Here is a 27,482-nt window from a genome sequence, read left to right on the forward strand (position 1 = left end):
TACAACTTCAACAAATCGAATTGTCATTATCGCAACCCACCAGCACAATGGGAGGTCCATATCCTTCGAAAGTGGCCGGGATAGGGGGCGTACCGACAGTCACCACCGATATTCCAGTCGACTCGGTCTTCATAATTTTATACGTCTGCTTCGCGGCGACAAACATGACCATCTTTCAGCTCAACCGCCGAAAAAACCACAAGTTCATCCCATCAGCGCTCTTGTTTGGCTTCTGTATGGCGAGGATAGTTACGCTGTGTCTCCGGATCGGGTGGGCTACGGCACCGCATGATGTTCAATTGGCAATCGCCGCCCAAATTTTTGTGAACGCCGGCATCCTGATAGTCTACATCATCAACTTGATCCTTGCTCAACGCATTCTGCGAGCCTCCCTCCCCCAGATAGGATGGAATCCAATCTTGCGAGCCGCGTACAAGTTCTTGTACATCGGTATCGGGGTGGCGCTTGCCATGGTCATAGCGTCTGTGGTCGTGTCATCCTACACACTCGATCCGCACACTAAGTCGGTTTGTCGAGATATCCAGCTGGCTGCGATCACCTATCTCCTCATCTTCACCTGCCTTCCAGCGGCCCATACAGCCTTGGTGCTCTTGTTGCCGAGGTCGGGAGATGCGGAGAACTTCGGCAAAGGCAGCATGAAGAGCAAGCTAATCATTGTCACCTCTTCAGCGTGTCTGTGCATGTTGATAGCGGGCTTCAAAGCCGGCATAACCTGGGAGACCCCACGACCAGTCACTAATCCACCCTGGTACGATTCGAAAGCCTGCTTCTATGTCTTCAACTTTACGCTTGAGATCATCCTGCTCGGCATCTTGACGTTTACCCGAATCGACAAGCGGTTCTTTGTTCCTAATGGATCGAAGAAAGCGGGAGACTACAGTAGACTCTCAGAAGAGGCTCAGCCGAAGACGGAACATGCCCTATGGTATGCGACATCGCAAGATACTGAGAAGCCGTAATTACATATAACCAAGGACATGATGGGATGATATGGTTAGCTCAGCGGAAATAGAATAGGTGGTCCTGCACATGTTAGGACAAAATAGGTATGATATAGATTGACCATTCCTGAAGGACAAGCGAAAACGTGCTCTCGGCTGTATATACTAGCTAGATATGAAAATAACTTCCTCTCGGAAATCCGTCAGTATCGGACATTGTCATCATTGCAGAGCTCTTGGGGCTATGCGATGCCGTGGCATTGAATTGTGTTTGCTCCGCCGTACCACAAGTGGCCGGGTGGCCTCACCGCATCACTTCTGCGTACACGATTCGTACAAATCGGTAAGAGTATAGTGGGTTTACGCGTCGCGTCCGGCTCGAATTACATATTGAAAGGCGGGATATCTGCGGCATTTCACTTGCTCCTGCCCGAGCCACACCAGGTCATCGCACTCTCCGTTTCTTTAGCAATCTGTCTCCATTCATGGTTGTCCTCGGTTTATTGCAGTCATTCTACGTCCTAGACCTTGACTTGAACACACAACATGCCATCAGACATCAGGAGTTTCTTCGGAAGTGGAGGAGGGCCGAAGTCGTTGACGAAAACTGGTACCTCCAAGAGTAACAAGGATGGTGTACGCCCATTCTCATTCTCTGAAGCATAAAATCCAGCCGACTGATCATTCGATAGGATGGAGCCAAAGCGACTATCAAGCAACGCGGCCGGCGCAAAATCGTTTCCGACGACGACGATGATGATGATGTAGTAGTTGACACCACCTCCCAGAGACCTTCAACTCCCAAGGCAAAGAAATCAGCCACTGAACCAGTGCAAGAGGAGACAACCAGCTCAGCCTACTTTGCTGCCACAAAAGCAAAGCCTGCAAGGTCTACCCCGATGCGAAGCAAGACCGCAACCACGAACGGTGCAGGAAAGACCCCCACCAAAGAGATCAATGGCGGAACACCATCGACCGGCAGAAGATCGTCCAGAAAGACTAGCAGAAAGAATTATGCCGAGGACGACGAGGACGAAAACTCCAATATGGTGTTAAAGGATGACCATGAGGGCAATGATGATATCTTCAGTGATATGAAGAGCAGGAAAGTGGACGACGACTACGAGGATGGGACAGACGAAGATGATCTGAGACCGCAAAAGAAGGTCGGCAAGTCTGTCAATGATAACTCCAAGAAACCCCAATCGGACGACGATGACGACATAGAAACGGTGCAGATTCCTGCGTATGATGGACCTAGTGATGGGAGAAGGAAGAAAACAACAGCTAAAACGGCTTCCAATCGCAAAAGAAAATCCACAGCTCTTGAGGACGAGGATGAAGACGATCTGGACGAAGACGAAGACGACGATACTCCGAAAAAGAAACGGAGGACAGCAACGTCAGCAGCTGCCGGGAAACCCCGCACAACGGCCAAAAAGGAAGAGAGAGAGGAAAGCAAGGAGATCCAAAACATCCTTGACAGCATTCCCACAGTGAGAGCTCCAACACCACCACCGAGAGATGAAAAGAGGAAATTTCAATACGGTGGAGGCAATGCCAGCGTGGCTCCACCAGCCGCTGGCACTGCCGATATTCCAGTAGGCGCGGAAAACTGTCTTGCTGGATTGACTTTCGTCTTTACGGGAGTGTTAAACACTCTAGGCCGCGAAGAGGGACAAAACCTCGTAAAACAGTATGGCGGCAAAGTAACTGGCGCTCCGTCTAAGCGGACTAGCTATGTTGTTATTGGTGCTGACGCGGGACCGAAAAAGCTCGAAACCATCCGACAGCTAGGCATCAAAACTATCAATGAAGAGGGCCTGTTTGCACTCATCCGACAACTCCCTGCAAACGGTGGTGACGGAAAGGCGGCCGAAGCTTATGCAGAGAAGCAAGCGAAGGAGGAGGAGAAAATCCGCAAACAAGCAGAAGATGAGGAAAAGCGAGAGCAAGAGAAACAAAAAGAAGCTGCCAAAATTGCAAAGGCGGCCGCTGCTCGAAGTGGTGCTCCCCTTCCCTCTGCCAAATCACACGGACCCAAAGTAGACGACAGACTTTGGGTAGATAAGTATGCACCAGATACAATGAGCGCTGTCTGCGGAAACAAAGGTCAGGTCGAAGGGTTGCAGAGATGGCTTCGCAACTGGCCGAAAGCCGCTAAATCAGACTTCAAGAAGGCAGGTGCTGATGGGAAAGGCGTCTTTCGCGCGGCTTTGCTCCATGGTCCCCCTGGTGTTGGCAAAACTACAGCTGCCCACCTTGTTGCCAAGCTTGAGGGCTACGATGTTGTTGAAAGCAATGCAAGCGAGACTCGGAACAAAAAGCTACTTGAAACCGGCTTGACTGGTGTTCTGGATACTACGTCTATCCTCGGTTATTTCGCGGGTGATGGCAAGAAAGTCGAGTCGTCTAAACGAAAGCTCCTCCTGATCATGGACGAGGTCGATGGCATGTCGGCTGGAGATCGTGGTGGCGTGGGTGCTTTGGCCTCTATCGTCAAAAAGACCAACGTCCCCATGATCTTGATTTGCAACGAGCGGAATCAGCCAAAGATGAGACCACTCAACAATGTGACAGCAGAGTTCCAATTCCGAAGACCAACCACGGATATGATTCGAGGTCGTATTGCCACGATTCTGTTTCGCGAAGGCATGAAACTACCGATGCCAATTATCAATGCCTTAATCGAGGGATGCAACGGTGACATTCGCCAAATAATCAATATGATTTCGACCATTAAACTTGACAACAAGGATCTCGATTTCAGCGACACCAAGGCCATGTCCAAGGCGTGGGAGAAACATGTGATTCTGAAGCCATGGGATATTGTGAACAAGATCCTTCGACCACAGATGTTTGCTGTCAGTTCTACTGCGACCTTGAACGACAAGACGGAATTGTACTTCAATGATCATGAGATGAGCTACCTAATGCTCCAGGAGAACTACCTCAAAACAAATCCTGCCCTTGCGACTTCTTATAGCGGCAAAGAAAGAGAGATGAAATTATTGGAGCTCGCAGACAATGCAGCTGCCAGCATTTCCGACGGTGACCTTGTGGATCGGATGATTCACGGCTCCCAGCAGCAATGGAGTTTGATGCCAGTACACGCCATTTTCAGCTTTGTCCGACCAGCTAGCTACGTCTATGGAATGCTTGGGGGACAAGCTACATTCCCTTCTTGGTTTGGGCAGAATAGCAAGCAGAGTAGGTTGAAAATTTCGTGTCCTGTGGATACGTGTGCTAACGTCTAGTGCAGTGAAACTCTCTCGCTTCGTTAAGGAGATCCAGGGACATATGCGGCTTCGTACCTCAGCCGACCGTCATGAGATTCGCCAGCAGTATCTCCCGGCGCTATGGAGCGAAACTGTCGGCGCGCTCAAGAATAAGGGCAAGGACGCAGTGCAAGATGTCATCGACTTTATGGATTCTTACTATCTGACCAAAGAAGATTTCGATTCGGTATTGGAATTGGGAGTTGGAGAGTACGACATGGAGAATATCAAGATCGACACTGCGACCAAGGCATCATTCACCAGGTTATACAACAGCCAGAACCATCCTATGCCATTTGTCAAGGCGAGCCATGTCCTGGGTATGGCGAAAGGCGGAGCCAAGAGGGAAAAGCCGGACTTAGAAGAGGCGGTGGATGAATCCGAAGCCGAAGAACTATTGGACGAAGCGGAGGCCGGCGATGAGGAAGAGGACGACTCGGACCTGAAGAAAGACAAATATATCAAGGCACCAAAGAAAAAGACTGCTGGCACTTCTGCTGCTGGCGGTGCGAGGTCGAAGGGCAAAGGGAAGAGAAAGAAGGCCGACGAGGCCGGTGAGGTTGATGCCGAGAGCGAAGAGGAACCGATGAAGAAGCGAAGAGGTGGTGGCGGAGCCCGGGGTGGCAGGAAAGGGAAAGGAAGAGCGTGAGATCTAGTTGACTGATCGCAGCGATTTCCCCCTCGGTCTATCAAGCCGCCGTACGATAGCGTGAAGGGCAATAAGGCATCGAAGAGTACATGATGTACGATATAGGATGACATTGTTTATCCAGCAACTAATGAGCGACCCGGAAACGGTTTGCAGAACAAAAGTACGATACGTATTAGAGGATTGTACCAAATACAAAGTATGCCGGCGCCGATGTTCGTGAAGGTGTAATTCCCATGGCTGTCCAAGCTTCCGGCCTTTGCCAATAGCAATGTATCGACGAGCCCAGTACTTCGATTGTGCAAACTGTTCAAACAAGCCAAACCGATCAAGGACACAGGAGCAAAGACTGGCAACGAGGGGGTTTGAGGTTTCGCGCCTTTTACTACCGAAGAGGCACTTCCCTAAAAGCTGTGGGAGTGTCATACATATCCTATCATCTTGCTTTCGGGGTTTCGATATATCGTATTGGGAGACAAGGCATGTACCTCCACAGACACGTCTTATTTTGACAAGATACCCTGGTGTGCCGCCCTGCTCACGGACCCGAATTGGATTGTGGTTTCAACGAGGTCTCGGGAGCCCAAACCCGACAAGGAAGACGAGTTTTTTGCTAGGACTCTGGCGACAGATGCCACCATATCTGCGTGTGTCACACAGATTAGAGCACCAGACAACGAGTCGAGTAAACACAGACTCCCCAGCGCTCCTGGTTCAGCCACATGGCGCCTGTCAGCCACTGAAGTCAGGACACTATTCGCCTTTGCTGGTGGAGTCAGTGGGAATGCCAATATTGCACATGGCGGTTTCGTCGTGTCTATCCAGGACGAAGTCATGGGAATCTTGATAAGTACAAACAAGGACAGATACGAGGAGACATTTGCCAGAGCAGTCACTAATGGATCGATAACTCCAGCTCAACAAAAGCCGCTACGGCTCACCACTGTCACGGCAGAGCCGAACGTCAAGTATCGAAAATCTGTTTTCACCGGCGGCGTGGTCCACGTACCTGCATGGTTTGGGAGGGTCCAAGGTCCTAAGCTCGTCGTTCAGGCAACAATCGAGGATGCAGACGGGCGTGTATTGTTGTACACAGAATGGGAGTGGATCTATCTGCTTGATTGTGTCTTGTCCCTCTGCCTAATCAGAGAGACTCTGCCTGTTTATATACACTTTATCCTGTGATCTGAAGGCCATTCCTGAAACCTCCTATTCCATCGTCATGCCATTGCAGAACGGCGAGAACGACGGGGTTGAGGTAGGTGGCGCAGTTGATGAGACAGCTGGCGTCTCTGGTGGCTATCGTGCGACCCTGCCAACATGTATTATCAGAGGGAACGGGGCTGTTTGTGGGCTTGGATTCGACGAAAGGTCATGTTTTCAGAGGGAGCTGGGAGGCCAAGATCTGAAAGAAGAGATATTCTATACATGTTTGTCTATAGCTGCATGCTTTGATCACATTGGATATTGGTCAATCGGTTCTTGTGAGGGTCATTGGCCCCGCGCTTCAAATTGGTTATTGAGGCTGAAAATCACAGGCCACAATTATTTACTCGACTGGCCCCAACGCCTTGGAGCACGAGACATTGTCTGGGTGAAACTGGCATTTGATCCCAAACTTGCAAGGCTGCGAGGACATACAACCAACTGCAGAGTGAAAAATGCTGTGCCTGGACCCTGGGGGCCTTGGAATTGGCGACATAGGCAAACATTGGGGAGCTCCGATGGCTCATTCGCCCGTTACTCAGCCCTGTCGATCAATGCGCCTTACCATGTGCAACCAGTGGGCGAATTCTCCATCAAGCCAAGAGCCCGAACTTGGACTTTTGGGGGGGGGCAGTGTAGCGTATTCGGATCGTGCCTTGTTCACGAATCAATTGATTATATATCTCACCTTGTCATAGACGTCTCGATGAAGGAAGCACTGGTAATACCCTCAACAGCAACAGCAACAACAACAACAACATATCATCATAATCATCAGCATCATCAGCACCAACATCAACAACAGCACCAAACCGTCGTCGAGGAGATTGGACCTTGACAAAAGGTAAAGATGGGCCTCACCAAGGCCGAAAACTCGCCTGGGCTCTCATTCGAATTCAACAACCCACGCCGTCACTATTCTCCTGGCGACGTGATCAGCGGCCGTGTCGTCCTCAACACTGCCGCCGACAGCGCCATTGGCACGCTGGTGGTGTCCTTTTGGGGCCGGGCCAAGTCGCGCATCATTCAGCAACACGGCCAGACCGTCACCTACCACCGGGGCCGGACACAATTCTTCAAACAGGAGCAGCTTCTCTACGAGGGCCAATACACACACAAGCCCGGATCCTTCAGCTGGCCCTTTGAATTCATCGTCCCCGACCAGGCGGATGCAGAAAGCATTTTAAGCGGTGAAAAATGGAAGCCCAAGGAGCATTATCGCACGACGACAGATGAGAACAACCTCGATCTCACGCTTCCAGCCTCGTGCTACCACAGAAGACACATGTTTGGCCGTCAAGCTGAATGTTTCATTGAATACGTCCTCGACGCCACTCTGACCGAGCCAGAAGGTCTACACCATATCCGTGGACCCCAGAGCAAAGTATCCAGCTACCCGATCATCTTCCACCCGCTGTCCACCCCCGAACCCATTGAGAACTACAGTCTCACCACTGATCAACGCCTCTTCACCATCTCGACGCTGAAGTTGCTGCCCGAACATGCCGGTACCAGCCTTGGGTTCAGGGATCGCGCCCGCTCCATCTTTCAACGCGACTCCATCCCTAAGTTCTCGTTCAGTTTGGCCGTCCAAGCACCTAGCATCATCCAACTCTTCCATCCCAATCCGATCCCGTTCCTGATTACCGTGACACCAGACCTGTCTCCTGGGAACACGACCATTGACACCTCAACGTCTCTACCCACCGTGACCCTTCGCTCCGCCAAAATTGAATTGAAGACTCACGTTCGGTGCCGCGCCGCAGGTACTTTTGCCGACAGCAAGACCTACGAGATTCCCATATTGCCGCCGAAGACTTTAAACCAACCACTGACTACGTCGTACGGCATGACAACGGCCTCAGAAGCGACACTTGACCTGGGACAATTGTGTGACCTTCGTCTAGGTAACGCGAAACTTGGTTCTCGTCTCGAGACGCCCATGTGCCCAAGTTTCACGACCTATAATGTGTCCCGGTCCTATCATCTCTTGTGGGAGTTGGAGATCGAGTGCGCCGAGAAGACCGAGAAGTTTTCTTCTGTGAAGAACGGACCTGAATGTACCGTCATCTTACCCCCGGCTACGGCACGCGTGGAGAGTTCACTAGACAGCAATCTGTTCTTAGGCGGAGATCTAATGCAGGCAATGTCAACGGAGAGCACAGGATCTGGGTCCAGTTCCGGATTTTGGCCTCGCCGGAGCCATGAAAGCAGGGGTGGGGGGGAGAAGGAGAAAGCAAGATTTGGACCTCCGAGCCCCTCGAGCATCGGAATTGGCGTCAGTGCTCCGAACATCGGCGATGACAAAAGAAGCAAATCCAAGGCGGAAGAGGCTGCTGAAGACCGAGCCCGAGCACGCCTGGAGGCAGTCCAAGCTACGTATCACGGCCGTCGTCAAAACGCATCCATAATTGAAGGTGGCGAGGACGGCACAACAGATGCCCCATTACCGACAACAGGTTCGATCCTACCGGGCACCATGGAACCTGCAGCCGCAAACATTACAGTGACAGACACGGATGCGGATCAACAACTACCAAGATATGTCCCATGAGGAAGTGCCATTTTCTTGCTTTGTCTTTTCAATGTGTTTGGGGTACACGGCCACCTATTTCAATTGCTGCATTGGGTGCCTTGGACATTTCCATTTTGTCGACTTCCTTTTGAATATTGGGATTTGGGACACTGCAGAAGAATGCGATTTTTTGTTTTTGACAGTGCTCGATGATATAACGACGTTCAGACCCGGGATTGAGGAGTGGTGGAATTTGATACACTGTATGGTGAAATACTGGCAAAAGTTAAGCCTGGAATGGGGCTGGTATAGAAATGTCCAAGGACAGAGTCGTTAAAATTCGAGAGGGACTTGAACCATAACGGCACCCGAACGGCATTAAATGGTCTGAGCAATGGCTCCCATCGTCCATTGCCGAGGGCGCAGGGCATAATTGTTTTGTGCTATGGATATCGGATATAGTTTGTCAATGGGCGTATTCCCTGGGTGCATGGGATCCTGGTGTGGTATTTGGACACGTTTCGCTGAGCACTCCTCGCCTTGGAAGGTGGGATCTCCTGCTTTTTTACTGGGCGGTAATTGAGTCGACATCATTCTTCGAATGTAACATCTCGAGCATGGAACTAGAAATGACTGGGGTATGAACCGCTTACAAGCGATCGGACGGGCTGACGATGGTGAAAGACGGACGGAGAGGTCGTAACAGAGGTCCGCCTTTCCAAAGTTGAAAAAGACGCAGTGCGCAAGCTATGAACTCCTATCGAGGGTCTATATAAACAGGACAACGGTAGCAAGATGTATGTCATATGCAAAAGGGAAGAAAGGCCCTTTACCCAGCCTTGCCCCATTAAACCCAATCTAATGACTGAGGCGAGGCTGAGAGACAAGGCTGAGAAACTGATTCGCCACTCTCTGCCGCAAGACTCCACCGTATATACCAGTGCATGCAAATCCAAAATATTGCGCTTTTCTACCTTGCAGGTTTCGTGATTATCATAGCACCCCACGCCAACCCTATCGCAGGATAAGATGATTTTAGAAGACCAGAGATTCCTCCACGAGGATCTAGAGCGGCTGGAGCAGGCAATCACCGACCGCGTTGCAGAAGACCCGAAAAATGCAAGTCAAGTTACTGAGCCATGAACCGAGCGCAACCACTAACACATTTGACAGATCAAGGACAGATTAACCCGCGATCACCAGATTGACGGCTTTCTCACTCGCATTCAAGAGCAATCCAAACGTCTGCTGGACATATACAAAGACGCAGAGGGTCTCCGGCTGAAAGAAGTCCAGTCCCTGTCGACCGGCGAACCATTCGAAGAATTCTACAAACAACTCGAAGAAGTCAAAGATTTCCACCGGCGGTATCCAAATGAGCCTGTCGAAAACCTCGAGCGCGCCTACAAACGCAGGCGGCCAGAAGAAGGAGAATATATACCCTCAGAGGTGGATAACATGTTCAGCGGGGAAGAGTCGAACGGACGATTTTTGGACTTGACGCAACTGCACGAAGACTACCTCAACATTCCCGGAATAAAGCGCCTGACGTATCTCCAGTATCTGGACAACTTTGACGCATTTGAACCTCCTCGACTACCCATCAAACGGCAGAATAAGATTAGCGACCAATATTTGCAATATGTGGCCAACCTGGACAGCTATCTGGAGAGCTTTGTCCGAAGGACGAGACCTTTAGAAGATCTGGTGAAACTGTTCCTGAGGTTTCAGCGGGAGTTCGACACGGCGTGGGAAGCGGGAACAGTACCAGGCTGGACAAAAGAGCAGAAAGAGCAGATGTCAACAAATGCTTCAGCGGCATCGGAACCGCAAACCGAAGGTACCGGCGCAGGAGTATGGTGTCCGGACTGCGAAAAGGAGTTCACCAACCAGAATGTCTACAAGTCCCACTTGACAGGCAAGAAGCACATCAAGAACGCCGAAGCAAAAAAATCCCGGATGGCCGCTAACGCCGATGGCGCCACGAATGGCACCACGGGAGTATCCTCGAAACCCCTTACAATGGCTCCCTCGTTATCGGGCACAGCGCTCAAAGAACGTGCCATTGCCTCGCACGAACACCGCGTCCGCGCCCTCGCCGACATCCTCTCCAATGAACGGAGCAACACGCGTGTGAACGTTGAGCGCAAACAAGGCATGACGGAACGGGAGCGGCAGGCCGAATTAGATGCTCTCTTCGCCGAAGACGATGCCGCCGTCGCCGCATCCGACCGCAGAGCAGCAGGGAAGAATAGAACAGGTGGTGAAGATTCAGGGTCTGACTCAGAAGGCGATGAAAAAGTCTACAACCCGCTGAAACTGCCCCTGGCGTGGGACGGGAAACCGATCCCTTACTGGCTTTATAAACTGCACGGCCTGGGCGTGGAGTTCAACTGCGAAATCTGCGGCAACTTCGTCTACATGGGCCGGCGGGCGTTCGACAAACACTTCTCCGAGGCGCGCCACATCTACGGCCTCAAGTGTCTGGGCATCACCGGCTCCGCCTTGTCCGGCGCTGCCGTGGGAGCCGGTGGCCTAAGCCTGTTCCGCGAGATCACGGGGATCGAGGACGCGCTGAAACTGTGGGACAAGATCAAGAAGGAGAAGCGCGAGAAGGAAGTCAAGGAGGACCAGGTCGTGCAGATGGAGGACGGCGAGGGTAACGTCATGCCCGAGCGCATCTATCTGGATCTACAGAAGCAGGGTATCTTATGAGCACTCGCGACTGGCGAGATCCAACCCAACCAAAACCAAACTGAAGCACAGATGGATACGGATGATCATCAGGGTTTCAACCCGCCCCCTTTGCCTTTTGGTGGCATTGTGCGGGCAGGCAGGAAGACTGGCAGAGTGGCTCCATCGCCCTTTGCGTGTACTGTATTATGCAGGATGGGAATCATTGGCGGCTGCTCGCCGGGCGAAGGTCTCGTCCGGAACAAAGTTAAATAAAGATCAAAGCCGCTGGAGCATCTTTTCAATTCCAAGACAATATTGGTCAACATAGGACGTGTAACACCATACATATCCCCGTTCTTCAACGCTCAGGGTGTAAACATCAATTCTTTAGACCATGATGACGTCTAGAAGCCCTTCACACTTCCGTGCTCTCACCAACGACTTTCTCGCCTCCGCTTCCCATGCCCTCATTGCTCGTTCTGGCACTACTTACGCTGTTGCTGCTCCTCTCCCTCTCCTTGACTTTGTCGCTACTCTTGTCTACTGCTTTCCCTCTGCTCTGATCTCTATCCACAAGAACCGCATTCCTCACCTTCTCCAGAAGCTCCCACCCCTTTGCCACTCCGTGGATTGCCCTCTCAACGATCTGATCAAACAAGTCTTCATTGCCCGCGTAGAACCCGCACAGCATGAGTTTGCATAAGCTGGCTGTGGATGTGGCGCGGACCTCATCTGGGAAGGTTTTGGAGAGGGCTTTGACAAATGGGGAGAGAAAGGCAGCGAGGGTGTTGCTCTGGTTGTTTGTGGTGGTAGGGGTAACATCGTCCCCTGCCTCGGTCGTAGCGGTAGGAGATACCGGGTGCTCGCTGGATTCTAAATGCGTAGGGGAAGGCGGCCCTCGTGCGAGAAGAATATCGCAAAGGATCTGCAGGGCCATAATTTGAAGGGTCTCATGGCCTCTTTTCAACAAAAGAGTGAAGAGCCGCATGTTCTCGTCGGCAAGCTTGGGCTCAAGCAAACAGCACAGTCCCAAACATTGCACCCCGCGTTCGCGTATCAGAGCTTCATGGGATCGAACAGCCGGGATAACCAGATTGTCAAACATCGTACGTAGGTCGATGTTCGATTGCAGGTTCCCTGCGACATTTTGCAGCATGCATTGAGCGATATGAAGGCATTTCATGTTGATGACAATTTCCTTGATCGCTTTAGCTTCTTGCTCTTCTTCGGTGAGGTTCTTATCGCGCTTGCTCTTGGCTTGATCGTTTCGAGGCGTGGAGTCACCGCTGACTTCACTGCGGGCTGAGACGAAGCTGTCTTCCTCGTCCGCCTCAGCTTCGTCATCGAGGTCGGAAGAGACGATGTTGTCGTGAACTTCGGCGATGGCTTCGAGAACGATTGAGGTAAACTCTCTCTCGCCAGCTGCATCCGAGTTGCATACGAGTCGTAGGGCTTCCACGGTGAGTCGAGTGCATTCATCTGGCAATTCAGCCATGGACAAAGTATGTCGGAGTAAAGAAAACATTTTCCTCCTTCCAATCTCATCCGTATAGTCCAACGACTGAGCAATATACAAGAGCTGCTCCACAATGAACTCTTGTTCCGCTTGCAGTGCGATCTTTTCGTCCGAGTCCGATTCACTGGCGTGTTGGACCCTGGCGACTAACTCGTTGATATGCTTCTGGAGATGAAATCCCAACCGTGTAACCTCTGGCATTTTCTCGTCGATCATTTCGCGATAGTTTGGGTCTGAGTGGCAGTAGTCATTGAAGGTACGTGCCATAAACGCAGACTCTGGAGTCAAATTGTCCCAGAAACCATCGTCAAACCTGACCGCATCGAGGTAGTCAGGTCGACCAGCCCAAAATTCTCTCATCGCCTCACGAGCGACACCATCCTCGTTCCCGGTGTTCAACGTGTCGATTCTTTCCAGGAGTTCCAATAACGCGGGAATGCTTGGATCATAGAAGCCAACCTGAGCTTCCTTCTCGTCCTCCGCCTCAGCAGATTCCTCGGTCTCAGTCCTTGCGCAGTTCTCGATCCAGCATTCTCTGAAAAGACGGGCGGCGGCCCCGCGAACTCTCTCATCGCGGTCTCTCAAGCCCCACCTCAACAACTTCTCCCGCATGGATAATGACAGATGTCGGAAATCGCCAAGCTTAGGAAGCAATTTTGCGTACAGAGCACGCCTAGTTGGAGCATCACGATCTCTAGCTCGCTCGAGCAAGTAAGGTAAGGTCTTGGGTGTAGCCGGAAGATTTACCAGGAGCGCTCTTCTGACGTCTGCATTAGTATCGTTTTGTAGGGCATCGAGGAGCTTATGAAGCAAGCCAGGGGCGTAATCCTCGTCAGAATCTTCCTGCTCTTCTTCCTCCATTTCACTTTCCACCAGGCGACCCAACGCCATTACCGCCTCCAATCGTATGGCGGGAACCTTATCTCTCATTCTCTTGATCAGTTCGTGTCTAACAACTTTGTACAGATCGTCGTCGATCGCTTGCAAGACACCGAGGATCTGGCAGGTAAGTTGGGTTGCTCGGTATCGGACTGTCTTGTCTTTAGCGCAGAGAAATGGAAGGACAGCCAAGAGGATGGTGGAAGAGATTTGATTTGAGGCATCGTCGCTGGCGAGGTATATCGTGAGGAACTTGATGACACGGTTTCCAGCTGCTTCGGATTTGCTGACGTCGAGGAGTCGGAAGATGCATTGTTTGACGTGGGCTTCAAAGTTTGGAGAGTTTTCAAGACGGCGTAGTCGTTTGGCCAGAGTTCTGTGACTGATCAGAGAGCGCTGGGCATCCGAGAAGATCTCGGCGACAGACATTGTGTTTCTCTCTCTTGGAGCTGGGTAGATGTTCTGGATGAGATGTGGTGTTGTCAGAAGTTCAAGAAGCCAGATTGGGAAGAGAAGTAAACAAACCATAGGTTCACCAATCAACACTGCTTAGTCAGGATCTCGTCAAACCTTCCTGTAAAAGCTCGGATCACCTCCTTCGTCTCAGTCGTGGCATTATTGCGCATTGTTAAGCCACTCCCGGTTCCGCGTCCCTGCCACCACCGCCACCTACCAACTCAAACAGTCAGAATCCAACTCGTCAAAACTTCCAGCTACAAGTAGAGGGACAGCGAATCGAACAGTTTAGTGCGCGCCACGGAAGATTTCAACAGCACTTACCACGGAATATGCAGCAAGAGAATGTTGGGCATCACCCTTTGACGTGATTGGTGGTCTGCTGCTTAATGTCACAACTGTGCAAAGGGACGGTTATGGACACTTACTGCCAGGGTGCGCTGAGGTGCTTTGCAATCCACATGTCCCTGCTAAGCAATGCATCTTGAGAGGGATATATGCTATGGATTAAGGATTTGTTGGACTCCGGCTCTGCGTGGCTGCGGAAGGTGGATATGAGAGAGTGGTGCGAAATGCCCATGGACAGGATCATCAGGGACGACAAGGATGTGGCTTTGGATAATGAAAAACTGACCATGGCGACCACACGCAGTTATCATTGGTCTTTGGGCATGGGCATGGACAGGTGGCAAGCCATGAAGCTTCTGAAGTCGAAGCTGAGAGTGCGGTTCCGTTCATCCTCCGCGGCAGATGAAGCAACCTCGCAAAAGCCTACAGACAGGCTAGGACATTATGCCAGGAGAGGTAAATTCAAGAGCAAGAGCTAGTCGTGTACCCCGTAGATGGGGAGAGTGAGTGATAATGAACTCTGGGAATACATGTCTGGCCTGGGAAAGCATTGTCTATCCGGGAACTGAGCGTCACAGCTCGATTGTACAGAGTAAGTACAACGGAATGCTTAGGGTGGTAGATCCGTGGCCTGCGGTCCATTCGTATACATACCATCACCGCCTCACTAGCCATTATTCTTTGGGTCGAGACTACTGCCTGTTGGTAGGACATGCCGCCGGCCATGTTCTCATTGTACTACCTTACTGTCTACTGCCACCATTGCGTGCCTGTCCATCACTGATCTACAGTCCATCGTCGTGCGTCATCCAACAAACGGCCGTTGGCGTCGTGTAAGAGACGGCAGCTTAAGCTTGCGATCCCAACCACCTGATCAGCAGGCACAAGCATGGGGGTGATCGATGGGTCAACGATCAACTTGAGGATCCTCAAGTGGAAATTTGGAAAATCTTTGTCGTTTCAGTCCATCACTCACTTTGGCAGCTGAGGCTGTCTTGCGATTCTACATCAGATCTTTGCTTGTACAGTACAATTCAATCATGATAACCAGAAGAGTGGCGCGATTACATATCAAGTTGCTCAGTGCGAAGCATCGCTGAGCATCTCGTCTATCAGGTGATGGCGCTCTCATCCCTCAAAATAGCCTTGTCGACTCTGAGACGAAGCTCGTTCACGTCCATCGCTGATGAACTGCAAATTGCAGTCTGCCACCTCGTCGCCAATTGCGCCAGCATCTCGATCGAACACCAATGCTGCGGAAATCGGCACTGCCGTTCCCTTGGATTGACAGATATCACCGTCGAGGTGTAGTGACTCATGAACGATAACGAGACACTATACAGCAGAAGACGCGTTGGGCTCCAAAGCGCAGCTGCGCCAGCAAATCAGCCATCGAGTCCACGGCCAGGTACCTGCTTCCATTGCCCCTAAGCGAAGAGATACGTGAACCACAGGTTCTCCAAATTGTGAGAGACCGCACATGAACTGCTGCACCAGCTACCATGCCTGCAACGTCCACAGTCTCCTCCGGTTGGATCGGTTCCACGCTGACCTCTTCCTCTTGGGGTGGTTACACAGAGAACGCAAAGTTCTTTTCTTCCGGGCCACTGTGGTGGCCCTTTTGGCAGCTGATGCATGTCATAGTACTTTCCATCACGACCCTGCTTCGGCCGTGTGCGTGTCACTGTACTCGGGGGCACTGACGAGCCAAACCAAATGGTCAACCGGGTTGATTGCTGTGCTTAGGCTCATGTGATGGGTGAACTCGAGATTATGCACAAGCCCGTGTTCTTGAACAACGAATCACCATTGTTCCGAACCACGTTGGGCACGAACTTCCGTCAGACAAACATTCTGACTCGACGAGCAACTGCATTTCAAAGTGAGGCAACCAAGAACGGCTGCAGCAGCGTGCAGACGCCCAATGGCGCGCCCACTGGAATCCGTGATCATCGTCGTTGGAGAAGCTCATAGGCAGCCAATGGAGATCCGCTCACTGTTGTGTTGCGAATGGAACGATGGGGCTTGCGGGTCGCTCGCAAGGAAGTTCGTTGAATTCGGCTGAGCCTGGTGCAAGGGTTGACCCGCGCCCAGATACGTCCGGAAGCAGTTGGCATGGAACAGGCGAATGGAACCCGCGGGAGGTGGGCGCATCTAGGCTCAAAGAGTGCCTAGAAACAGGCGTCCGGACCAGGGCTCAGAGCGACGGGTACTTTCTTCTGCCCACGGCATCCTGGAAACTCCCCAAGATCAGCAAAGGAGGACTCCCCCTCCCCGGGGACGTGTTGCCCGACTTGTTTTGTCGTCAACCTGCTCTGCCCAAGCGGCAGTCTACCATCACTCCCTGGCACATGTTCTGTCAGAACTGCCCTCCCCACGCTGTCTCGTGTTTCCTCTTTGCGTTCCGTTGGCGAGAGACGAGTCCTATAACACCCCGAGTCTGTCCCTCCTTTCTTCTTCCAAGGCCGTTTCCCACCCAAATTTTGACACACCCGGCACCGCATCATTTCACCTTCGTCGATCCCTTGTTCATCGGATTCCGAAGGCCTTTGTTGTCTTATTCCACCACTTCTATTACCCTTTGAACATCAACTGTGAGTCTTTGAATTTATCGCGGAGGACAAACTGACTGTCTGGGCCTCAATTGGCTGACCGAAACCTCAGATTGGCCTTTGCCATTCTTTTGGAGTGCCATCACCTTTTCAATTGGTCACCCCTTTGGTTGCTTTTTGGCCGACAACATGGACTCTGGTGCTCATCAAGTCATCGAGCTTCTTCGGTCATGTCGTGCCGCATACGAACAGACAATCCCACACCTGTCGCCCGACGAGCTCGAACAGGTCTCCCGCTATTGGAACTCCATTAATGCTGAGATGAGGAATTCCCCTTCGACACACGAGTTTGGCACTTCGGTTCCCTCAAAGCGACCTGCATCCTCTGTGATGGTTGGTGTTATGGAACCAGCGCCCAAACGTAGCGGCCATGTATGTACCCTTATTGACTAACCACTCTGCTTGGGTTGACGGACGAGAAAAGAAGGTAGCATCTTTGGCTTCTTCGGCACCTACGGCCCATTCACTTGAGCGACATATCTCAGCACCACTTGGCCAGTCTGCCTCAAGGACCCAGCAAGGTAGACCTTCGGTTCGAACTTCACCCCTCCCCCAGACCACGACCTCGACAACAACAACGACCACGACCACGACCACGACCAAGCCAATGCCCATCCCGCGACGCAACAATTGGCAACGAAGAGGTTCCACGGCTGGCTCCTACCCCAATCGATACATGGGACCCAACCTTCACTTCATTGAGGAGGTCCAGGACATGTCTCCCGCAGACTTCCTCGCCAAGTCACAAGATGACTATCAGACACCAACTATCTCGTTGACGCCTCCCATAGCTGTGGAGCGCGGTGAGTTCCACATCAACCGGATGTCTCAGCTCACGTCTCCGTATTCTTCAGCAATAGAGTCGCCAGGAGGAGTGTTTACTCCGATGACGGCCACTAGTGATTCGAGCGTGACGGCTCCGTCAACAGTGTTGTCGGAGCCCATGTCTCGAAGCAACACAAATGATGTTCTCTGTGAAGGCTTTGGGATGTTTCGCATGGACTCGATGTCGATGCCGAAAGATCACAAAGCCTCGCGCAGCATGATGGTTGATTCTCAGTATCCCCGGGATGCTGAGTCGACTCAACAATTTCCTTTTTCCTCTTCTGTGGTTGGAACCGGGTTCGGTTACAACGAGTTTTCCCATTTGTCTTTTCAGGATGATGAGCTTCAGTCATCGTCGTCTCCTTCTAGTTTTGAGATGAAGAAGTCGCCTTCCTCTGGAAGCGATGCTTCATCTGTTTCTGTTTTGTCTCAGTCTCATTCATCGACGCGAGGGATTCCGCAGGAAATCATTCCTCGTAGCAGTAACACAGTCTCACGACCTCTAGCTCCCAAGATGGAGCGTGCTCAGGAGGCATCATTGCAACCAGTGGAGATGCCAGCACCCAGACTTGTTGCTGTTCAAGGAGCGGACGGTACAGTAAAACACAAGGCAGAGATCACACGCACAGTCCGACAACAGCCTCCACGTAAGACGACATTCTGTCAGTTCTGTAACGATCAACCCCAGGGCTTCCACGGCGATCATGAGCTTCGTCGACACATTGAGCGCCACCATTCCCAAGTGCGACGGGTTTGGATCTGCAAAGACGCCTCGACCGATGGCAAGTTCTTGTCGAATTGCAAGGCATGCCGCAGCCGCAAGACCTACGGCGCCAACTACAACGCCGCCGCCCATTTGCGTCGCGCACACTTCAACCCGTGCAAGAACCGACGTGGCGGCCGGGGCAAGAAAAGCGAGGGTCGCGGCGGCATGGGTGGTGGCAACACACCACCTATGGAGTTCCTCAAGCACTGGATGTACGAAGAGCTGGAACTCAATGTCAACGGCCGCGTGATTGTGCAAGACATCAATGTCCCCAACACGACCTTCCAGCCTGCAGTTGTCAACGAACATATCAAATGCGCCTCGAATGCCAACAATAACGGTGCCAACAGCACTACGAGCAGTGCCAACTTCGAGTTTACCGGCGACAACGACATGCTGCAGAATGCGGGCATGCCTATGTTAGATCTCACCCAAGAGCCGTTGTTTTACGACAACATTCTTGCTGCCGAGAACTTTGTCAACAACGCCACCATGTCGATGCCCCAGGATGCAATGTACAGCGCAAGCGGCTTTGTCTTCCCCGCGGAGGGCTCGAACTTTGGCTTTCGGCAATATTGAACGACGCCACGACTAACGACCACTGACACGAAGATGACGAAGCAACACAGAGGAAGACGTGGCTGTCGCATTCCATTTTTCATCCTCTTGTACATAGATGATTGATTGTTACCTTGCGGCTTTCAGACTGCATTTACCCTTCTCTTTCTGGAATGTACACGACCTCGAAGGACCAGGAGGGATTTTTGGTATCGCAGCGGGTGGGACGATTCGGGTTGGACTCTTGTATGGATACTGCATGCTTGTTTTATTCTCATTATTGAGTGACCTAGTTGATGAAGTGCTTCTTGTCATGAAGTCCAGCTTGCGCTGTCTCGGGGATCATTGTGTTCTTGCACCAGTCAATCACTAGGGAGGGTCAGGTACTGAATTACAAAAGTTAGTGGTTTTTTCTCTGTAAATCTTCTTTGGGTGTATCAGAGCATTCCATACGAGGAACACGCCCTAGACACTTCTCTGGCTCGTGCTGGGAGCTGCCGAGGTCGCTGTGAGCGATTTCTAGGCGCAATGAGTTCGCGCCTCAAGGAGCTGGCGTGAGCCAACGCATAGGACATGTGCACGACCCTGAGGGTATGCACTTGTTAGTGCAGGTGTTGCGACGGCGTGGCTGGAGATTCAGACAATCATCTGGGCGTATCATTGGCCAGGTCTCAGCTGTTCATTTGCTTCTGGGATCCCGGATGTGGCTGAGCAGGTAGCCGATGGCGGGATGAGAGGGAGTGATGGGTGCTGGATGATGCACGGTTGAGGGTGTCAATGGGGTGGTCTTGGGTGGGTTCTTTCTCAGCTGCGCCTGCATGGGTTGCGCAATAAGGCAGTTGGAAGCAGCAAACGACAGTCAATCCAATGCCCAATGGCTGGTGGGAGGCGAAATTCGTTCTTGCCCACCAGATTCGAGGATGTGTGAAACCCGCATGGGTACGGAGTGCCTCGTACGAGGTACCTCGTACGCAGTATGTCAAAAGGCAGGAACACCTCTCTTTTCTCACTTTGATTCTCAGACACGATCTGTAACAGCACCCTTGAAGAACGCCAGCCCCCCTTATTCCGCAGAATCAAGGTGCCGCCCCCGAAGTCCCACCTAGTGGCTCCCCGGAGGTTCTACTCCGTACCCAGTACCCTACAAGTAGGTTCTCGTTGCTAGGCTCGCCGCCCAAGCTTTTGTCAAGCACCTCGTGCCTCCGTCTGCCCTGTCACTCTGACCACTTGAGAGACCCTCTTCTTTCTTCCACCTCCACCTCCACCTCAAATTGCATTGAATTCCCAATTCATTCGTTTTGCGAACAACTTCTCAGTTCTCGCAGTCATCACAAGCTCATCAGCCCGTACTTTCCGCCTACCTTTCATCGGCACCTGAGTTAATAGGCAACCACTCCCCCAATGTCCAGCCAACAGTACTACCAAGGTGGTCCTCAGTACCCTCCCCAAAGGTGAGTTGTTCTAATTGAAATCGAGATTTGTCTTGCCGCCAGACAACCATGTCGTTCTGCACTTGAGACCTCGCCTGGCGATGAGAAAGAGGCACTAACACGCACGAGAAGGAGCTTGCCTTCCTCCTGTGCCAGCGCTCTCACACACCGTCGTCACCGCAATTCGACTTACATGACCACTTTTGCCCCTTGCACAGTTCCGCTAACTCTTCTTCTCAAATAGCTATGGCGGAGGTTACCCGCCTCAAGGCCCTCCACAAGGCTACTATCCACCGCAAGGCGGCATGCCATACCAACAACCCCAAAACTATCCTCCACCACAACCCGCACCTAGACAGTCGTCAGACCGTGGATGCTTGAGCGCTTGGTAAGAAGCATCATACCCCCTTCCGCTTGCGTTGATGACGCCAGAAAAAGGCGGCTGGAGACATATCGCTGCTAACACTATCTGACAGTCTTGCTGCCCTCTGCTGCTGCTTCGTATGTGAAGAGGGGTGTGAATGCTGCGCCGACTGCTGCGAGTGTTTCGCCGAATGCTGCTAAACGGTGATAATTGGAGAAGAGCATAGAGCGGTGTGGAATGCAAGAGAGAGAGAGAGAGAGAAGACAATGAACGACGAGTGGGACGACTACTTAAGCACCGAAAACTCTCACACCGATTTCCAGTATTTCCTCTACCACTGCCACCCTCGAGACACGACGCATGTAAGCCATGAATCAATACGGCACTAGTCTCTCTGCTGCCGATTAACAACTCCAATAACGACTCTTCTGATGGGGATACGGCATGGTACATACAATGAGACGAGAAAAGCGTTTTGCGTGCATGAGCTTTGGTCTCCCATTTCCATTGTGGGCTGTTTTCCGTCAGCTGCGCTTCTCTGCTTCGAGCAGAACGGCGGTAAGCGCAAAGGGAATGGGTCCTTTTGAACATGTTTTCTTTTTGTGGTTTCGGTAATGCAATCAATATCAACATCTACCAAATCCTGCCGCGAAGCAGTTTTGAATTTCTCTCGTCATCCGATCTATGTGCACCTCGCCACGAACGATCCACTTCAACATGGTTGCTTCCTATCGTGCTTTTGGAACGGATTTCATGCCAATCGCCTGAGAGTTCTCAATGCCTTTCTCAATCTCTCACATTGCGCTGCTGACCAGGCTGGCATTTTTGTGGGTTTCCACGTCACAACGGTCGGCTTCCTCGTTCCTCTGCCCTTCCAGAGAACCAGAACCACAGCTATGTTTTTTAAGAATATTGTGTCACCGCAGAGGGCTAATATTGATTGATACTATTCAGTTTCGGCGAGCCTCGCCTCCGACAACTCTGGTTTGCTTTTGGCCGGTCTGTACGGCGTCCTCAGGAGGCCAGTTATGGCCCCCGTCAAGCTGCGAAATTGAAGTTATTCACTAATTCAAGCGCGAGCGATGGCCATCGCAAGTGCTCTCTCTGGTCTGCCCTAAGAGTCTCCTTTTGCCACAGACAGGAACTTCATCACGCGGTATACCGCTCTACCACTTATTTATCCGTTGCGATCACGCTTTTCAGAAGCGATTCTCACATCATTCCTGACCCTCGTCTCTCGTCCGCTCGCGAAAATCAAAAAGCTGCATACCAGTCTCCCAGCGAATAGAGCGTTCTATTATATCGCCCAGAGTTGAGGTGTAAAGGGCCCCGAAACACTCCGACGACAATTTCGTCGATCACAATGATGATATCCCACCAATATCAAGCAAGATCAACATAAAAGGCAGGGCCCCAAGTATTCTGATTCATTCGTGGTATACAATATTAAAGACTCAGCAGATGCTCTGCCCAAGCCGTCCAACTCGTGGCAATGACATGCGCCAATTCCTGGAGCCATCGTCATCCTGTGGCGGGGCCAGGCCCATCCCCAATTCTTGTGCTATGCTGAAGGCTTTTATATGTTCATTAATGATAGTAAGAAATTCGTCTTCATCCACGTCTCCCCGTCCCGTGTGGACCGCATGATATAAAAGAGATAAACATCCATCAGCAACAGGAGCCAAGTTCCGGGATAGACCCTCAAAATCACTTCATTACTTCACCAGACTGGCAGCCGCAGCAGCTGCAGCTAAATCAGATCTGTTCGTCATGCTCCTTTGGCCGACAGTCAGCCTCGTTAGACTCGAATTTGACGTCGAGGAATTCATTGCTGCGTGTGACGCACGTTTGGCCTGCGACGTTCCTTGAAAAGTCCCTTGCATGGTTGACTGACGCCGTGGCCCCGCTTTGTTTGGTGAGGTCTCCTGCCGACTCGAGATTGGCGCTTTCAGAGTCGTTGGAGGTTGTGGTAGTGGTCTGGCGCCCACTGAGGTGGTCAAGGAGTTCCCTCTCTTGACGGGAGAGTTCACGGCAGATTGGGTGTTCCTCCTGGCCGTGCTCGAGCTCATTTTGATCCCAGTGATGAATTCATGCTTGTTCGCCTCATGAGGGGTCATCCTTCGTGCCGGATCCCACTTCAAACACTTAGTAATGAAATCTAGGAATGCTTCGTCGTCACATCTCAAGACTTGTCGTAAATCCTTGGAGCTCGGTCGCCTTCTCTTTCCCTTAGAAGATACCGTCAAGCGGGGTTTACCCATCGAATCGAAGAAGAGCTTCTTCCGGCTACTCTTCTCAATGAGATGTTTCTCCGGTGGGCCAAAAACTTCCATAATACAAGCCAATTGCTCCTGCTCGTTCTCTCCCGGGAAAATCGGATAGCCAGTGTAAAGCTCCGCCAGAATACAACCGACGCTCCACATGTCGATTGGCATGCCGTAAGACATTCCCAGAATGACTTCGGGTGATCGATAGAATCGGGATTGGATATAGGTGTACACTTTCTCGTGTTCGAAACAACTCGAACCAAAATCAATCACTTTTATTTCAGAATGAACGGGATGCGCGAGGAGAATATTTTCCGGTTTGAGATCGCAATGGATGACCTTGTGGTGTTGCAGAAGGACCAGACACTGGAGAAGTTGTTTCGTGAATCGTCGGATCAGTTTCAATGAAAACCCCCGGAAATCGTGAGCTTTGATGAATTCGTATAGGTTCATGCCTAGAAGATCGGTGGAGATGCAAAGGTGGCCGCGGAAATAGAAGCTTTGATCAAAGTTGACGACGCTGTGCTTTTTGTGAGGATCCTGATGTTAGGTTAGTGGTCGAGAGCATCCAACAGTTCGTCCTCTTGACTTACCCACTCCTTGAGCTTTTGCAGAATGTTGACCTCTACAAGAGCCTGTTGATGGAATCTCTTCTTGTTTCGAATGATCTTTACTGCAACGAGGATTCCAGTCTTGTGATCAACACAGCGCACAACCTGTCCAAAACTGCCTTTACCAAGAAGGTCAACAACCTCATACCGGTAGGCCAGATGATCCCCTTCAACGATGTTGTAATCTCCACGTTCATCATCATATCCAAAGTTTGTGGAGGTTGAGCCCAAGTCTCCCACAATTTTCCGGGCGTTCAGAGTTCCAGTGAAGTATATGTCCGGGAAGTCGACGATCTCGCCTCGCTCAAAGATGTTCAACTCAAAAATGCGCGAAGCGGTGACGTGGGACATACGAGTGGCAGGCCTGGCTCTGGCCCGAAGGCTGTCTAAGTCCCGTGCAGCTGATTCAAAGTCTTTTCTCTTCGAAGCAAGCTTCTTCATCTCATCCTCCGCAATCAGATCATCGCGGTCCAAAGGTTGTACCTGTTGCCGTTGTGGTGGAGGTTTGTGAGCAACAAGATTAGGTGTGCTAGCTGATACAGATCCTGACCGGTTCGAATTAACCATGAGAGTTCTCCCAAACTCAAGTGACGGACGACCGTTTGAGGCGGTACTATCGAAGCTCTCTTGCCGTTCGGGACCAGTATGCGTACTTGAGGTAGATGTCTGTCTCCTAGACCTGAGATAGGACGGTCGTTGAGGGCTTGCAGCACCAGCCTGGGTATTTGTCCAATTAGCGGATGCAGGAAGCTTTGGCGGAGGCATATTGTCATATTTGGACAAGTCATCATCCTGTATTACCGTTTCTGGCAACTTCGATTCGCTCCGTTTTCGACTCAATTTCCTCCTGAGTGATGTGGTGGAGAACACAGAATCGCTTTCAGTGTGCTTCTCTGCTGGACTTGGGATAACTTGAGTTTCAGCTTTCGGTGTTACCGAGAAGCTAGGAGCACGAGGTCCGTTTGGTCGCGGCTGATTTGGGTTCCTATTCAGCTCGTTGGTGAAGTTGGGTCGCATGTAATTCGAAAATTCATCATTGTTCTTGGGCAGGGATGAAGATACAAATGGCGAAATTGTCCGTGTTTTGTCTGTTTCGAACGAGAATACCGGCAAGCTCGGACTGATATCGCTGGGCGGCCGCATCTCATCCGTCCGTAGAGCGTGATGTGAAGTGCTACTCCGAATTGTCGGACCCTCATCAGCAGGTTTATGTCCCCTAGAAAAGAAACTTGCTTTAGATGCCGTCATAGGTGTACTCGGCGTTTTCATGGTGTTGCGAATTCCAGGTGGTGTCACAGGAGGTTCGCCAGAATCAGACTTGGTGTTAAGCGACCTGATCTTCGCGGAGGTAGGTGTACTCAAAGGCAACAGGTTCAATGGCGGTAGCCTAAGTGTCTGAAGCGATTTCTTATTCGTTTTTGCCTGTTGTTGCGACTGTGGATGTGGCTGTGGTTGCAGTTTTGGCTTGGGCTCGGGCTCGACTGAGGGAGGCTGGAGCTGAGAGGCAAAGTTAGGCGACGACGAATTACTAGACACGCGAGGCGTCTCTAGCGCCTTCATCGCATCAGCTACAGTAGAGACCACCGGGCTGGCAGAGATAGCCCCATCAAAGGGTGGAAGACTGGAAGACCTCGCCGAGAAGAAGGGTTGATCAAGTTCACTTCCAGGAGACTCGTAAGCTTTTGGTATGGCGGGGACTGGCGGCACTTCCAATTCGTAGTTTGTAGTTGTGGAAATATCAAGTCTGGGTTTCGCTGTAGGCAATCTTGATGAGTTGACCGCCTGCGGAAGTCTGGCAGGGTTGGTGATAGTGTTTCGGACAGAGCTATAACTGGTATTTGACGATAGAGATTGACCTGAGCTGTAGGATTTTCGATTGGGATCCGGAGTGGTCCTCGAAGATGACGGCGTCAAGCTCTTGCGAGTCGGAATAGCGGGAGACTGCAGATCGGACTGCGGAAGCTGGGGCACGGGCTCAGGTTGCGGAGTTGGAGGAGCTTGGGAGATCCGGCTTTGAGGCAAGGGCGGTGCTGGGGGCACAATCGACATTCGTTTCATCCGTCGAGCATCTGTCGGGCTGACGGTACGAGCTCCTAGTCCGGTCGCATGATGGGGCATAACTGAAATCCGACGGTTACGGTCAGCATTTCCACCTGGAGTGGTTGTTCTGCCGGGCGTCCCGCTCCTTCTCGTAGGTGTGTGATGAGCTGCAGTAGAAGTCGACCGCGATGGATCTGGTGTCCTCGAAGGTGTAAGCAAGTCTTTGGAGTTTTGTCTTTTAGGTGCTAATGATGCCCTTGATTTGGTTGTGCTTGTCGTCTTTGTATCTTCCGCACCGCTTTCTTCTGATCGGCCGGACAAATGTTTCAGAGACAAGTTCTTGCCGGATTCCGTACTCGACTTCCTTCCACCCGCGCTTGGTCTTCTCCTCACTGTTGACTTCTCTGAATTATCTGGGGCGACAAAGGTGCCTGGGCCCACGGATTTCCTCGGTGCTTTGGGAGCACCATTTGCGTTATTAAACGAATTGGGCGGGAAATGGCTTTGTCTTCTTCCTCGAAGTATCGAAGTTGTGGCAGTGGCCATAGAGTCGGATTTGACCGAATTCCTCGAGTTATTCGACGCTGTAGAACTCTTACGGGTCACTGGAACCACCCCTGATCCTTTTCGAGAGGGTATAGGAATAGTGGGTTGTGAGACTATCTTCTTTTGGTCGGGTGCAGATGTCTCAGATGGGGGAGGAGCTTTGACCGTTGTAGTTCGGCCAGGGAGAGGAAAATGGTTCAAACTGGGTTCGGTGCCAACAATTGTGTCTTGGAAATCGTCGAAGTTGAATGTCGGCTCAAGGAAGTCCCCAAAATCCAATGAGCCATCACGGTCGTCTCGCGTTGGAGGTTTTGCCTGTATAGATGCAAAACTGAACCTGGAGATGTCGTTGATGGATAGCTCGTTGGTGTATGGATCGTGGGAAGCAACGGCGGAGGCGCCTCGTACAGACTTAAACTGGGGAGTTATTGAATTGCTAGCCGACCTAGGACAGAGCAGGCGCTTGTTAGCTTTCAACGAGACTATGGACAGAAACTGCGATGCCCACCTTTTCCCGAGGCTGCCATAATCCAAGGGACGCGGACCCATTGGGGCTTTGGCGGCGTTGGGGATGGACGACTGTCTCCTGCGAGTTGTCGTGACATTTTCACCAAAGTCGCGCTTAGTGGTCGCTGTCGATACTGTCATGGATGCGGCCGGGAAGGAAGAGGGCGGCTGCTTCTTGGAGGAGGGAAGAGTGTCCACTCCCGCGACGGCGACTGCATTGTCACACATAGTCAGCTGGGGTCCATCTCCTGCAGGCATCCAGTGACATTGCATCAAGTTCGTACCACCACTGCTATCCACGTCGTCGGGCCTCGTATTACTAGCCCTCCCATTGCCCAGCTGTGTAGTTGCAGATTCATTCTGTCGGTAAGGCATGGCGAGAGAGGTGCCACGGCCCCTGTCCTGTCTCTTTCACATACAGTGTTCCCGTCCTTCAGTGCCGGAGCCTCGACATTGCAACACCAGCCTGGT

The 27,482-nt window shown here is 51.6% G+C and overlaps 7 protein-coding genes across 7 annotated transcripts; 5 read left to right on the forward strand and 2 right to left on the reverse strand.

Annotated features, from left to right (window-relative positions):
• Positions 1-47: 47 nt before the first annotated feature.
• Z519_12430 (uncharacterized protein) lies at positions 48-980 on the forward strand (the record flags this gene model as incomplete). The annotated part of the gene is made up of 1 exon (XM_016770136.1): positions 48-980. One exon carries the CDS (start codon positions 48-50, stop codon positions 978-980), a length of 933 nt encoding a protein of 310 aa, XP_016613634.1.
• A 528-nt stretch (positions 981-1,508) lies between these two features.
• On the forward strand, positions 1,509-4,889 carry Z519_12431 (uncharacterized protein; the record flags this gene model as incomplete). The annotated part of the gene is made up of 3 exons (XM_016770137.1): positions 1,509-1,598; positions 1,655-4,172; positions 4,225-4,889. 3 exons carry the CDS (start codon positions 1,509-1,511, stop codon positions 4,887-4,889), a joined length of 3,273 nt encoding a protein of 1,090 aa, XP_016613635.1.
• Positions 4,890-6,945: 2,056 nt separating this feature from the next.
• On the forward strand, positions 6,946-8,649 carry Z519_12432 (uncharacterized protein; the record flags this gene model as incomplete). Its single annotated transcript, XM_016770138.1, has 1 exon — positions 6,946-8,649. One exon carries the CDS (start codon positions 6,946-6,948, stop codon positions 8,647-8,649), a length of 1,704 nt encoding a protein of 567 aa, XP_016613636.1.
• Positions 8,650-9,639: 990 nt separating this feature from the next.
• Positions 9,640-11,325, forward strand: Z519_12433 (uncharacterized protein; the record flags this gene model as incomplete). The annotated part of the gene is made up of 2 exons (XM_016770139.1): positions 9,640-9,738; positions 9,784-11,325. 2 exons carry the CDS (start codon positions 9,640-9,642, stop codon positions 11,323-11,325), a joined length of 1,641 nt encoding a protein of 546 aa, XP_016613637.1.
• Positions 11,326-11,701: 376 nt separating this feature from the next.
• Positions 11,702-14,110, reverse strand: Z519_12434 (uncharacterized protein; the record flags this gene model as incomplete). Its single annotated transcript, XM_016770140.1, has 1 exon — positions 11,702-14,110. One exon carries the CDS (start codon positions 14,108-14,110, stop codon positions 11,702-11,704), a length of 2,409 nt encoding a protein of 802 aa, XP_016613638.1.
• A 3,116-nt stretch (positions 14,111-17,226) lies between these two features.
• Z519_12435 (uncharacterized protein) lies at positions 17,227-19,267 on the forward strand (the record flags this gene model as incomplete). The annotated part of the gene is made up of 2 exons (XM_016770141.1): positions 17,227-17,469; positions 17,525-19,267. The coding sequence occupies 2 exons, from the start codon at positions 17,227-17,229 to the stop codon at positions 19,265-19,267; spliced, it is 1,986 nt and encodes a 661-aa protein (XP_016613639.1).
• Positions 19,268-22,755: 3,488 nt separating this feature from the next.
• Positions 22,756-27,386, reverse strand: Z519_12436 (uncharacterized protein; the record flags this gene model as incomplete). Its single annotated transcript, XM_016770142.1, has 2 exons — positions 22,756-23,847; positions 23,901-27,386. The coding sequence occupies 2 exons, from the start codon at positions 27,384-27,386 to the stop codon at positions 22,756-22,758; spliced, it is 4,578 nt and encodes a 1,525-aa protein (XP_016613640.1).
• Between the last annotated feature and the right edge of the window lie 96 nt (positions 27,387-27,482).

This window comes from Cladophialophora bantiana, assembly GCF_000835475.1.
Source record: "Cladophialophora bantiana CBS 173.52 unplaced genomic scaffold supercont1.29, whole genome shotgun sequence".
NCBI lineage: Eukaryota > Fungi > Ascomycota > Eurotiomycetes > Chaetothyriales > Herpotrichiellaceae > Cladophialophora > Cladophialophora bantiana.